General features: G+C 43.8%; 1 protein-coding gene across 1 annotated transcript in view; it reads right to left on the bottom strand.

Annotated features, from left to right (window-relative positions):
• usp2a (ubiquitin specific peptidase 2a) overlaps nt 1-12,686 on the bottom strand; it is a 39,349-nt gene extending 26,663 nt beyond the window's left edge. Inside the window, exons 1-3 of the mRNA XM_071904085.2 lie at nt 12,671-12,686; nt 11,632-11,746; nt 2,302-3,145 (exon numbers count right to left, since the gene is read on the bottom strand). Coding sequence (XP_071760186.2) covers nt 2,302-3,084 — 783 coding nt within the window. The 5' untranslated portion in view covers nt 3,085-3,145; nt 11,632-11,746; nt 12,671-12,686. The remainder of the gene's footprint in view (nt 1-2,301; nt 3,146-11,631; nt 11,747-12,670) is intronic.
• Nucleotides 12,687-14,295: the final 1,609 nt, after the last annotated feature.

Genomic DNA, 14,295 nt, shown 5'->3' with positions numbered 1-14,295 from the left:
GCTAAATGAGAACAAAACAAGGTCCAGTTCAAGCTTGACATTTGCCAGATTTCCACTGCAGGGCCAAACAGAACTGGTCAGCATTTAAAGCATAGATACAGTTTGCTGTGTCTAAACTCACTAGCTGGCTACATATTAGCTTGCTACAGCCACTGAAAAGACATTATACACATATAATATCACGTACACATATAATATCACATCATGCATGTAAATGCATTTGTGGGGATCTTTTTTCTCACTAAAAGAGATGATTTATTGGCCGAGTTGAAGTTTTGAATAAAGAAACATGTTCTGAACATGTTGTCATGGTAAGCCCCGCATGACACAGTCTGCTTGTATTTGACAGTTAGGATGATAGTGAAATACTATCCACTTAGTGTTTTGACTTAACAAGGAATTCTTTCTATCAAGTACTTCATTTTTTCAATACATGTCACTATTCTATAAGTCAGCCACTGGTCTCATGGTGATACTGTGATCTTCATCTTATACGCAGGAAAACCCAGGATTTTGAAATGTGTGTGCATAGGTCAAGCTTGTCTATTACTGAATGGAGACTAAGCAGGAGCACCTGACCTGGAGAAAGTATGCTGCATGACAGCAGGCAGCCCCTTCACGAGATCAGTTAGTTGTTCACCTCTTTCCCTCCTCCCATAGACTAGAGTCATACTTGAAGTCAAGTCACATTTATTAATAATAAGATACTGTATGAGGCCTGAGCTTATGCGTGTCATTTGTCAGAAGAAAAAGAACACAATTTACACTTTCACTATTTGGTGAGTGTGACTTCACAAGAAGTCTAAGTTTTATGACTTGGGAAATCTAATTTTTGTCTGATGACTGGAAAAAGGGCATGGTCCAATAGTAGAATGAGACTTCTAAGGCTGTCAGAACAAATTTCAATATACAAATTTCAGTCGAATGTCAAAAAGTCATAACGCATTAGAGTCCCAGCCTGCCCGTTGAATGTGTCATAAACAGCTGTTTTTGTTTTGTTGCAGCCGACTGAACTGAATGTATCACTGGCATCTCATACCTGGACTCCATAGACTCTCATTCTCTGTTGGTCTCGCAATATCTTCTACTAGCCTGCTTGTTTTTTGTTTGCATACACTTATAGCATCATGGCAGAAAACACCCAGCCCGACGAGATTGCTAATTATCAGTAAGAATAGGTGTGTATTTTGCAAATGTTTGAAAAAACATTATAAGCACATTGTGAGTGCATGACAATTATTATAATCAGAGCATGATATACACAATGTGCAAAACATTAGGAGTATATGGGGTATATTTAATGGTATGATGCAATATTAAAGTGAGTGTAATTTTCTGATGTTTGATGTTGTTTGTCTGATGATTACATTGTAAAGACAGTTAAGCTCTGTTTCTAATGGGTTTATAATCTGCTCGCAATGCATCACAAAGCACTTCAAGTTAAGTGTTACCACAAATTCTCTCTGATGAATTCCTCTTCGTGCCTCCTATTCGCTTTGACTTCTCATGCCTGCCCTCTCCTCCTCCTCCTCTTCCTCCTCCTCCATTCTTCCTCCCTCCTCTTCCTTTCAGTGTTGTAAGCGGTTATCGGGGCTAATCCGGAGGCAAAATGGGTCAGTTCTCCCTGACCTCCACAGAGGAAGCACTCCCACTCAGGTCATTAATACTGAGCTTAGAGATGAGGCAAGTGGCCCACGGACCTGGCTCATCATAGCCTGGCAACTCCCTTTGAGAGGTGTAAGCTAGCTAATTGCTGGGCTAGAAGGGGTCAGGTATCCATGCTAAGAGCTCATTTGTCACATAACCAGGGTAAGGGAACTGCTCACGTACACTGGAATACTGACCTCGTGTTTTGACCGAATAGCACCGTTTCTCATTCTGATAACATAGAGCTGTCAAAATTGATAAAATTGCTCCCACAGTGTGTCTGAGTAGTTGTGTAGGCCTGGAGAATATGTGTGAGAGAGTGAGAATGTAACATGCTTGGTATGCTATTGTAAGCCAGGACTCCTGTCAAGTGCATTGCAATTAATTTGAACAATAGCGCCCCCACCTGGTGGAAACTGGTAATCTCAGTAGCCACAAAGCAAATGTAGGGTTTGGGCATTATGCAGTGATCAGACAGAAATGACATATCGGTATCCCTCTCTGATATGAAAGCTGGTGAGGAATCACGCCGCTATGATTCCTCTGTCCACCTTGTTCAGCCCCTGGTTACTGATCCCCTCCTGAGCGGTACATCCCCAATAAAAGCAGCAAGCTTCTGGCCACTATGTACTAGTGTGGTGGAGTTCCTCTTACCGTGGAGTCCCTGCTGGGGGAGCCGGTGCGCCCGTTGCCACTCGTGTCCCACGAAGAAGAGCTGAACCCTCTGCTGCTGCTGCTGCTGAAGGCCTCCTGAGTGGAGCTCCGCGAGAGGGCCTCCTGAGTGGAGCTCCGCGATAGGCCTGAGTAGCTCGGGCGGGAGCTGCTGCTGTACGAGTCGGCCACATCGCTGGCCCGACTGCGGTAGCTCCTCAGGGCACTGCTGGAAGAAGAGGGGGAGGAGGAGGAGGACGAAGGGTCGGTGAGGCCCAGGGAGGACAGGTCCCTGCTCAGGTCGCTCTGGGACACGGATTTGCGTCGGCTGAGCGAGATGCTGGAGGCCACCGGTGAGGAGAGGTAGCTGGGCTGCGCCGAGGACGAGGAGGAAGTGTAGGAACTGTAGCCGGAGTAGGTCGACCCCCCGCTCAGCCCCGATCCATAGCCCTTGACGGGGGTTCGGCTGAGGCTCTCGCTGCGGCGGCTGCTGCTGATGCTGCTGCTCCCGAGGATGTCGGTGCGCGGGACGGTCCGGCCCCGGTCGCGGTCGGGCTCCGAGGAGGTGCTGTAGTTGCGGGTGCGGGCGGCGGAGCTGCTCAGGTAGCTGGAGGAGGAGTAACCTGAGGAGGAGGTGGAGGAAGAGGCGGGGGACTTGTAGGAGGACAGCTTGTCCCGCTCGCCATAGGAGCTAAGGCCCGGGGTCAGCGAGGAGCCATAGGAGCTGTAGTGGCTGGTGTAGGAGGAGCCAGCATAGCGCTTGGCGGTGGAGGAGACGCGGGACATGGTGCTGCTGCTGCTGGGTTCTCAGCCACAGGGAGGGAGAGCCTCTGGAAGACTGCATCGACTGCAGCCGGAGCAAAGAGACGAGAGCTCAGTATTAGTTCATCAGCAACAATCAAATCAATACTTACACTACAGTAACAATGTAGGCAGCAGTTAGGACATCATCTATCCCTGCTTCTCTTAGCATAAATGTGGTTTTAAAAAAGACTAAATTAATCAAGACTGTGCATCAGCAACTTCTAAACTTGCTGCTTTTTGGCTTAATGTCATGGGAACGTAAAATCTAAAGTGAGATATATTACGCTTACTGTGCAATATACCACCAAATAGCTAACGTTCACCCACAGAGTGATGCTCAATGTACTGTTTAATTAAGGCAGTGGATCTCAATGTGGGTTCCAGGGGCCCATCCATTATAGAATGTATAAGAATGACTATTGTAATCATAAATTTCACTACTCCACTGTTATTTCCCCACGTACATTTTATACAGCTACATGAATCAACATTAAATCAATAGCAAAAATCTTCCCATATGGGTCCCTGGGACAAAATCTTATCCAATGGGGGTCCATGAGGCTGAATGTGTGTCTATTCAGGGACTATGGCATGACAATGTTTGAGAACCCCCTGCATTATGGGCTATGCTATCTATAGGCTTATAGTCTGAACAGCTCATGGCTGATTGCCCAGGCCTGAGGTTTACCTAGTATAGCAGACAGCAGCCTACAACATACACGCTATACGATGAGCCCACATCACGTGACTCTGAAGAGCATATTACACAATATCAGCTGTGTCATCAGTATTCAATCCAGAAGAGACAGCATTGGATCTCTATTCACACAATCAGCTTGCTGATGCACCATTAGGCTTGATGTACAAGGGAGGCACAGCACAGCATCTTCTACTGGTGTTTTGAATCCCTGTTGGGAATAGGAGCATGGAGGAGTTTGCTACTACAGCCGTAGTAGTAGTGGAATGATGTCTAAAGTATATGGAATGAATCCACAGTTAGCCTCATTTTTACATATACTGAGCTTACAAAATATTACAAACACAATACACCTTAGTCATGAAGGGGAGATGTAGGGTGAAGAGACAGATTAAAACTGGATTTTTAAACTTTGAGATAATTGAAACAATCGTGCAAAAGAGGGCCCAACTCAATTTTAGGAAGGTCGTCCTAATATTTTGTACACTGAGTGTAGACTCCATGTTGTGATCATAATCACTTGGACATCAAGTGTCAAGGCCCTAAGCCTGTGTGTTTATGTCAAATTAAATACAGTAAATGTAGGCCTACCCAGAGGAGGTATATGCAGTGGTTAAGGGGTCATTAAATAATCTATCACCTTTATCGACTTCTATTGACTACCATTAGGAATTGCAACAACATTGATACAACTTATTTTGTCCTACACAAGTCTCTGGCATTGGGATTAGAGTTGGGGTCCATTACCCGGTTCCATTTTGGAATCGGGTCCAAGTCAGCAAAATACCCGGATTCGTTAATCCCCAAGTCAAACTAATCCTCTTATCGAATCCCCCGTCCTCCCCGATGATGTCATACACTTGCTTCCCCAGTCCCCACTTCCCAGTGTGTTTGTCAACATAGTGGATCGACACAAGCGTGGGCACACTTCTCAACATTAAATGAGAAAACAGCAAAATACAATATTTGTGGCATGGTCCTGTCGACTAAGTACACAAGTCCAATGAATAAGCTCTATCAACGCAGCATCATAATAAAAGTTACAGAGTGCCATGTTTTGGAAATTTTCTTTGTCCTTTTTCCCCAACAAATTACGTAAAAAGGTTCGATAAGGGATTTGAAAGGATTCAGATTCGATAAGCACATTCAATACAGGATTCAGATTCCATAAAATGCTTTTGAACCCCAACCCTAATTGGGTTTGTCTTGAAATTCCAATGGCTGGGGAGTTTTTGTTCCAAAACAGAATATGGGTGTGTAAAGTGAGTTTTGAAAGCCAGAAATCTCAGTTATCTTTCAGTCACTGGTACTGATCAACATCCCTATCAACCCCCTGCGGATATATTATGGATATTTTGTGCTAGGGGACAGTAAAAATAGTAGTAGTTATCGCCTCTTTAAGACCCCCCTTTAAGACCCCACAGCTGGAACCATATATACTGTTGCTGGTTTATGAATCCCACCAGAACTTCCGCTCCCAACCTTCCTACCATCTCAAGAACGAGGAGATAAATAAAAAATGGAATGGATTACCCTCGTTCCTTCACATACAGTGGGCCTTGCTTGGCTATTTGTGACATCTCACATTGCAAATCCCTGGGTTTTTTTTTGCAGGGTAGGAACGCCACCCCCCATCTGTCTCTCTGTATAGTGTGTGTCCCATGGCTATAACGGGCGAGTCCAGCTGAGTGTTGGAGGTTGTGCCAGGCGGGCAGCACAGTGTGTTCCTGTGGCAGCCGAGGCAGAGACGGGCTCTTGTTCACAAGGCAGAGCAGCGTCTGAATAAATAAAAGTATCTGGTGTTGTTGATCCGTGTTGAGTTCAGTGGGGGAGGCTCCTATTTCTTTAATCTCTCTCTCTCTTTCTCCCCTTCTCTCTCTCTTTCTGTTCGCTATCCACTCTCTGCCCCCTCCTTTCTCCCCTCCCGTGCATCTACTTCTCCTTAAAGTAACCCCCCCCCGCCCCTCTCCTTCTGGGTCTCTCTCCCTTTCTCTCTCTCTCTCTACCACTCTCTGTCTCTCTCCCTCTCTGACCACAGGTTTATCAATAATTCAGCTTATGGATCTGGAGTAGGCAGACAGGCAGCGTGCTGGAGACAGGCCAACACACACTGCAGGCCAAAACACACAGAGGCGGGCTAGGCTGCCAAGGCACTGGAGTGGACTACCGCTAAGCCGGCTAGGCTAACAACATCAACAAACCTGGCCTAGCTCGGAGTCTTCAGCTAAGGCAAGGCTAGTAAGGCCTCAGTGCCTTGTTTCTATATTTTGGTAGCAGTGGTGATGTCATTTTGTTTTGGTTCTTTATCCATCCCTGTTTTCATTCCATTTTGTTTCCACTATAATGCAGATGGTAAAGTATTGGGCTTATAACACTTTACTTGAAATGGTGCTCATAAGGCATTATAAGGCATCATATGCGTTACACAAAGTATTCAACAACCTAGATTTTTTTTTTGCATTAACACAATATGCAAAAAAATCTAGGTTGTTGAATACTTTATGAGGCAAATGTATAGTTAATGGCATGATATTGAAAGTAATTTTCTTTGTTTGTCTGATGATTACATTAGAAGAAAAGATTATCACTGCTTCTAATGGATTTATAACCTGCTTGTAATGCATCACCATGGACTTCAAGTGAAGTGTTACCCTTGCTTGTTTTGGGGGGAAATCTGACTCAAGGTAACACTTATTTCATTACACATTTTCTCCAGCAGGGGTGGTAATTTGCTGAATGAATACGGAGGAATCCTCGTCATCACAGTAGCGCAAACCTGCTTTATGTGGCTCCTCACACAGCGTGCAGCATGAGGATACAAAGAAAGAAATGGAGTGAAATGAATGTGAGAATCCTGGATCAAAGGCGCCATCTGTTCTGTTTTCTCTAACAAAACTGTGACTTCACTGCACAAATATGGCCCTTCACTAAAGCAGCAGTTCTCAAATTATGGCTCAGCCCTTGAAGGAGTTCCACGGGGGTTCATTACACACTAATTCACTAGAAATTATCCCAATTAGAGAATGTATAAAATGACTAATCCTAGGTTTCACTCTCACTACTATTTTCTCTGCACGTACAGTAGTTCTACAATTCAATACTTAATCATCAACAACAAAAATCCTTCCATATGGATCCCTGATGTGTGTCTATCTCGGGGTCCGTGACATGAAAACATTTGTGAACCCCTACCCTAAAAGATGTAGCCTTTGAACCCTTGACTACACCACCTTGACCTTGTTCCAACTCGTACCCAACTGTCTCCCTGTCGAAGACCCAAGGCAGCTTAGTGAAACAAGCTCGGGCTAGCCTGGTGGGCGATGCGCTAAGAGGGAAGTGCAAACAGCAAGTCACACCCGTGGGAGTACACAACACACAACAACATGGACAGACACACAGGATTGATAAGATGATAGCAAACTGTGGATTTCACTTCTGAGGGGAGATGTCTCCACGGAAACAACAACACACGCACACGCACGAGCGCCCATCACACACGCGTACACACATACACACAAACACAAACACACACTCACACTGGCTACTCTGCATTTTCAGCCTCCCCTGAGGTTGTGCTAACCGGTAGTTACCATAGCTACCGTGGCAACAAGCTGCATTTGTTTGCTTGCTACCGACGCATAAAGGACTTAAAAGTAGTAGCAGGGCATATTCCACAGCCAATTTACACTTACTACTATCAGAGCTACAGCCTGGTTGCTGCACTTAATGCTGTGTATTCCCTTCCTTGCTTTAGACAACTACCAAGAAAATACAATCTACAATCTATTACTCCAGCTGACGAGCCTCTGTGCTACTGGAACAGGATAGGACAGAATATGATAGAATAGAATGGAATAGCAAGTCAAAATACAGCTACAACATAGCCTCTAATTCTATAAATGAGCTGGTAGGTCCACCGAGCCTCAATCAAATCTGCATTAACAAAGCTGTCAAACTAGTGGCAGAATTGATTGCCTGAGAGAAGCTTGCTGCAGGACTGATTGGGAGGCAGATTTCAAAAGCTGACTGCTGGAAATCGTTGGCACAGAGTTGGAGAGACGGGGTTTCACTTACAGGGTATCTGCAGATTTCAGACATTTAAGACCTTTTTAATGCTACCTAATTCAATTAAAGACAACTTTAACAACCAAAATAAAGAAACAAAAAGCTTTCACAGCTTTCACAGCCTTCAATGTAGATATTTTAAGACTTTTTCAGACTTTTTAAGGACCCGTGGATACCCTGACACAGGAGTAGTTGTTTGAATTCTCTTGCTGTTTTGCCAGATTTTGGTTGCGGCAAATATCTCACTTAAAATGTAGTTTGCGTTGCATATCAATCATTATTATGAGTCGGTGAGTCAGATCTCTTACGGTACATATTGTCCCCCCAGGTCTCCTCCCAGCCTATCAAAGAGCACAGCCAATCTCAAGTGTGTTCTACTGATCTAACCAGGGTTCAGAGAGTGTGTGTGATGATGCAGGCCGCCACCGCCGCCATGCCCAGGGGTGACATTGCATGGAGAATGTAACATCAGCATGGACTCTCTGGTGCTTTGGAGTGTGTGTGTGTGTGTGTGTGTGTGTGTGAGAGAGAGTGTGTGTGTGTGTGTGTGCTTGTGGAAGTGCTGTGCTGTTGTAAATTATTGGTTCACTCTCTATAGCTGAGTCAAAGCAGTTTCGAGGCCAGAGTAGTGTGATTCTAATGGTCAAGTCCAAAGCTACCTCAGGCCAGTATGCTTGTTTCCATGCCGACTGTAACAAGGCATAAGCCAACACACAGACACAGAAGACAGATTTAGTAAAGTGTAAAGGGTCAATAAGTTTTACTGTCCCACAGCACACAATGACCATAATACATCTACGGGGCCTTGACAGGGTTGTTGATCAATACTAATAACTCAATGATTAATTGTCCAGGTGCTGAGATTTCTGACAATGGAGAACGGTGCTGCAAGCCAGCGAACACATTTCATTCTCAAGCCAAAAAAGAAATAATAAAGCAGTATTATTATTACAGTATTTTGCATCGTGATCTAGTGAATAGCTCTTCACTAGATATTTTTGTTGGATCTCTGCTCTAATTAGCTAGTTTACTCCTCTCTATTGTGAAAATGTGACAATACTTGGCCTATGTCAATTGCTAAGCTGTGAGACCTGTCGATGACACAATTCCTTGGTCACTGATAGAAGTGGATAAAAGTCATAGATGAATAATTAATAATTAATACCCCTTTAAAGAACTTTCTTTGTAAAGTAGGCTCTTTCATCAGCTCACTGTTGTGAGACAAGATTGGTGGCAGTTTAACACTAGAGGGGCCGAGCCGCCATCAACCGATGGCTGTTTTGAATTTTAGAATTTAACTTTCTCAGCTTTCAAAATGACATTTCGTACACTGTACGAAACAGTGTAGTTAGATTTTTAGAATCGTGCAAGAAAACTAGTAAAAGTAATTATTACTATATTTACACACTTCATCTGACGGCTTATTGGCCTTCTAGTGTTACCCTCACTTCAATCTTGACCCAAACAGCTGTATCAGTATAAATGAACAGTTGCCACCGGGCAAAAAACTACAGCGATCTGCTCATAGGGAATAATGTTATAAATCGACATGGAGGCTTAGGAGGCCTCTGAGCTGAGCTGGGTTTGGCCTGGTCTTACAGGCGGCTATATATACCCTGAAATGTGAGCAGATAAGAGACTGCTGGTGTCTGTGAGGGCCACACTGACGCCTCTGCCTTCCCTTTCAGCCCATTAGAGCTGGTTTCCAAGCCAGTTCGCATATAGGCTTGGCTATTCTGACAAGTCTGACCACCTCCCGGCTTGTATAATGCAATAACAAAATCACTGCTCAACAACTCATCACTGCAGCTCTTTCAATCTGCTGCGACAATGGAAATAGAAAATTGACAAATAAGCCTTTAACAAACCTATAAGCCTATAAAAAGTACATCCAGTCCAGTTCAAATTTAACTAGGCTGGCTATTCATTGTCTACTTGAATAAACTGTCAAAAAGAAAACAAAAAACAAAAAAAAAGAAACCCAAAAATATTGCAATTCAAGAGTACAAGAGGAGAAAACAGTAAATCTTTCATGTTTTCTATTCATATGCCATTACTCCTACTAATCACCAAACTGTTCAAACAAGCCTCAATTATAAACACACCCTTTATGAAACTTCTTCACTGCAGAACCAAGTTTCTAAAATATAAAACAGGGGAGAGGAAGCATTTATCATAAGCACCATCTGTTAGTGACTCACATGAGAGGCCATAAGGTACAAGTGACCTCGGAAAGGACTGAAGCTGGAGGCTACATTGATTGATGCTCCAACCTCTGCGATTAAGTGGCTTAATTCTTTATTCATTGAGCCAATCGTTTGCTCAATTAGACACCATTATTATTTTAAACACCTATCAATCTTTGCTATGCCGCTGACTGATGCTCAGATGCATAGAGTTGGTCTAAAGGGTAGAGCAACTAGTGGGTAAAGCAAAAATTCACATTGGTAGAACAATTTGACTTTTCAACACACATACGCCCTGTCCATTCATGAACAGTGAACCACCAGTAGCAGCTGGCCTGGGTGTCACTGATGATGTCACTCATGTTCATTTTAAAGACCTAATCTAAAAATTTGCTACTACTAAAACATATGTAATTTTTTCTATTTCTATTATCACATTTTTCAAGAGGTTATTTTGAAGAAAATCTGGAAAAGTTTGAAAGACGACTAAACGACTAAAGATTACAAAGGCAGCAAATGTTGGAAAATGAATATGTTTTCAGTACCATCATCAGCCCTTACACTGCAATTACATATTAAAGGGGAAACAAGTTATAGTTGTACTGTCCCATAGCACAAAATGGCCATAATATATATGTAGGGGTTGATAGGGTTGTTGATCATTACCAATGACAAGATGATTAATTCACCAGGGCTGAGGTCACTTTCCAGCCTGTAGTTTGTTTTGGAGCAAAAACCCACCCACTGGAGTTTCAAGACACTCCCAATCCCCCCCACCTATTGGTATTTTCAACAGTGCTTCGAACAAGCGACCGGCATCGCAAGACATTTCAGCTATGAAGGCTGAAAAGCCTTGTTCTCAAGCCAAAAAAATCAACTGACAAAGCAGTATTACTATTCCAGTATGTAGCATGATGATATATTACCTCTTCACTAGACGTTTCTGTTGGATCTCTGCTCTAATTAGCTAGCTTACTCCTCTCTATTGTGACAGTGTGACTTTATTGTTTGTGTCAATTACGTGCCACCATAATTCAAGGAGACAGGAGGGGGTGGGGTCTTTGCCAGAGACTTGTATAGGAGGAGATAAGATGATACTGATGTTGCTGTGTTGATAATGCATGCTTAAGCAAAAATGCTGAATGTTGTTTTCCACAGTTTTTTGTTCTCTGTGATGTTGTCACCATGAAAATGTTACTTCAGTGAAAGCTTCCATGAATATCAATGTTATGATACTATAAAGTTCTACCTAGCAGTGGTGTTGTAAGCTGGAAAGGGCCTGATCAAATTTACCAGTTTAGTCATTTCTGCAGCTGACTCGTCGGTAGGATGATCACCTAATGCTGAAGTTGTTTTTCTTTATTATCCTGACATCCATCCAGAATAACATTACGGTCGGTCAATAAACAAGTCTGAGCCGCAATACAACTGCGTAAGCCTTGCGTAGAAGTAGTAATTTAATGCATTACGGATTAAGTGTGATCAAGGAGCGAGGAAGCTACTGGACCTCACCTCACACTGTCAGCTGCATAGGAACAGGGCATGTGTGTATGTGTGTGTGTGTGTGTGTGAAGTTCCTACCTGCTGTATGTGTACCGTGTGTGTCAGTCCCCGCAGACAGCGATGGCGTTGGGGCAGCTCATCCTACTGTAGCTACCCCGCAGTGTACACACAGAGGCTTCGTCACCGATCACTCCTGAGGAAACACACAGACATGTTACATGTGAGGAACATGACATACACATCATCCAACATACAGTACAAGGCAGAGAAACAACCGTCCCCAATATTATATCTCAGTACTAGGGCAGCATCCTATTCCCCTTGACTTGGACTGAGAATTTGTTTGAGATGACTGTAATCTGACGAGCTGAAATCAGCAAATCCACATTATCGCTAGATCTCTTTATCAAATACAGAAGGGCCCTAAATAACAGCAAATGTTGCTCAAGAGAAATATCATATTGCCTATAGGCCTACATGACTGGGAAATGGACCAAGGCAGCAGAAATCAACAACTCCATATAGGGCTCAGTGTTGTGTCGTCTCTCCTAGCTAACTGCTTCACTTTACAGCAGACAACCTCAGCATAAATAAGGCCAAGTGAGCGTACAGGCCACCGGTCAACACATTCTCCGGATTTCATGTCCGACTATTAAAGATTGATGATGCATCCTTCAGCTCGTATTATCAAATCCGGAAAAGTTGCTCTATTATAAGGCTCAGGTAAAGAGAAAGTTGATAACTTGACTCCGTTCGTAAAGCTTCATCATGCAGCTCTTCCAACACTTGTTTCAAAGCTCGCACCTTGCTATCGCGACCAACGCAGCAACATATCTTCACTATCCGATGGCGAATTTCACGTCATGCTACACCAATCGATATGTCCTAACCTGAGAAGCAGTTCTAGGCTCTTCCACTCATTCTGGAAAAATCCAGAACTTTGTGAAATGTTATCCTCTATCCTCCAGCATCGTCTCCCTAGGAAGGTGTAGCTTACAGCTGTGCAAACAGCCCACACTACACACACACACACACACACACACTAGGCAACTGACAAGCAGGTACCTAAAAGAAGAAAGGGAAGAACAGTGGAATTGGTGTGTAAGAGGCTGCTCACCCTTGTTGTTCTGAGCGGTCGGGCCAATAGACAGAAGGCAATGGGGTGCTACTTGGGAGACTGTGGCCCCAGAGTGTGAGAGGAGCCAGGGAGGGATAGTATGAGCACAGCGATCCAGAATGCCACAGATCAAGTTACAGAGCCGGTAAATATAGCAGACGCCTATGACCTCTACAGGTCACTCAACACTCACTGGCATTCCAATTTGCTCTTAAAGGACTAGCATTAAGGCTTTTTATAGGCCAAGCTGGGTAAGCAGCAAGTCGACCACACTACAGTAGGTAGCATGTTGGCCGGTTTCACAGAAATGAAAATCCTGACCGAGAAGCAAGCTTCATTGGAGACGAGCTTCAGTGGATCATGCCCTGATGATCATGATTCATCATCAGGCATCTCTGAGATATTCCAATAATAGCACCGCACTATAGCAAATGGCATAGATACTATACGATGTCAAGATTTTCTTGACTGCCCTATTAAATAATTTTGCTGTTTATGTGACTGATGCTCCTGGAATTCAAGCACCAGCTATAGCCTCTTTGTCTCTCCACTAGATGCCTGTTGCTTTGAAAACATATAAAAGTGGTGATTGTCAATGCTCTTTTAAAGCTGACACATACTGCTAATTGCCATTCAACTTAATATGACGACCTTTTGTAATTGTGATTTCTTCAAAGTTAAAAGCCCGATTTCACGTGGTGTTTCCGTTATTTTGTCTATCCCACGTATGTAAACAGTAACAGCGTAAATCATCAGTTCACTTACAAATACAGTTCAGTGTTTCACTGGTCAAGGAAAACAGCTGACGTAAGTGTGCAGGACAATGGAAAGAGAGAGAAACAGTATTCTGGTTGATGGTCTCTGGGAGGGGGGATAGCGTTACAAGACACGGTGAGGAGATGGGATGACACTTGCGTAGAAGCCACAGCGGATGCGATGCACTCTGGCCGCCTTTGTCTGGTTATGTACTGACTAATTGTAAACCAAAAACAATACATTTGATAGATTCCTCGTAAAATATGGGGGTACTCCTCCACACGTGATTAGGTAACCACTTAGTCCCCAGGCACGCTGGGCGGTAATAGGAGCGGGCCAGGCTTGACAGTACTGTACGTGAAGGGGACGAGGGGGGGGGGATTTAAATGCCGATAACTGAGAGGCAGCAATGTACAAAGTTGATACGACGTTTATTACACGATTATTTCTACTGTGTAACGTCGGTTAACGTCCGGTAACAGTTAGCTATCTAGCTAGCTAACTCAATTGAACAAGATTCTCTGCAGCCAGGACAGCGGTCAGGGCACAGCGGTGTACGTTCAGCACTCGTATGGAGAAAACATCACCCCAAACTCTGTTAACAAATATGGGAGTTAAATGCTACATTGCTTGCCGGCAAACGATACACACCTCGTAGAACATGACTTGATTCTTTTTACGAATAGTTAGGGCTCATTCTTCAATTCGGCATACAGCTGACAGACTAAGCAGCACTTATTTCAATGACATTTAAACTTTTAGAATTGGCTCGCCTGTTACTGTCCGAATCTTCTTCCACCAGAAGACACCGTGGGGGCGGCAGCGAGCAGTGGGAACCGATTTTTAAAGTTGAGATTTTATTGAAATAA

The sequence above is a fragment of the Centroberyx gerrardi genome, chromosome 6 (assembly GCF_048128805.1).
Source record: "Centroberyx gerrardi isolate f3 chromosome 6, fCenGer3.hap1.cur.20231027, whole genome shotgun sequence".
Lineage (NCBI taxonomy): Eukaryota > Metazoa > Chordata > Actinopteri > Beryciformes > Berycidae > Centroberyx > Centroberyx gerrardi.
Note: the sequence above shows the minus strand (reverse complement) of the source record. Positions and strands in the feature narration are given on the sequence as shown.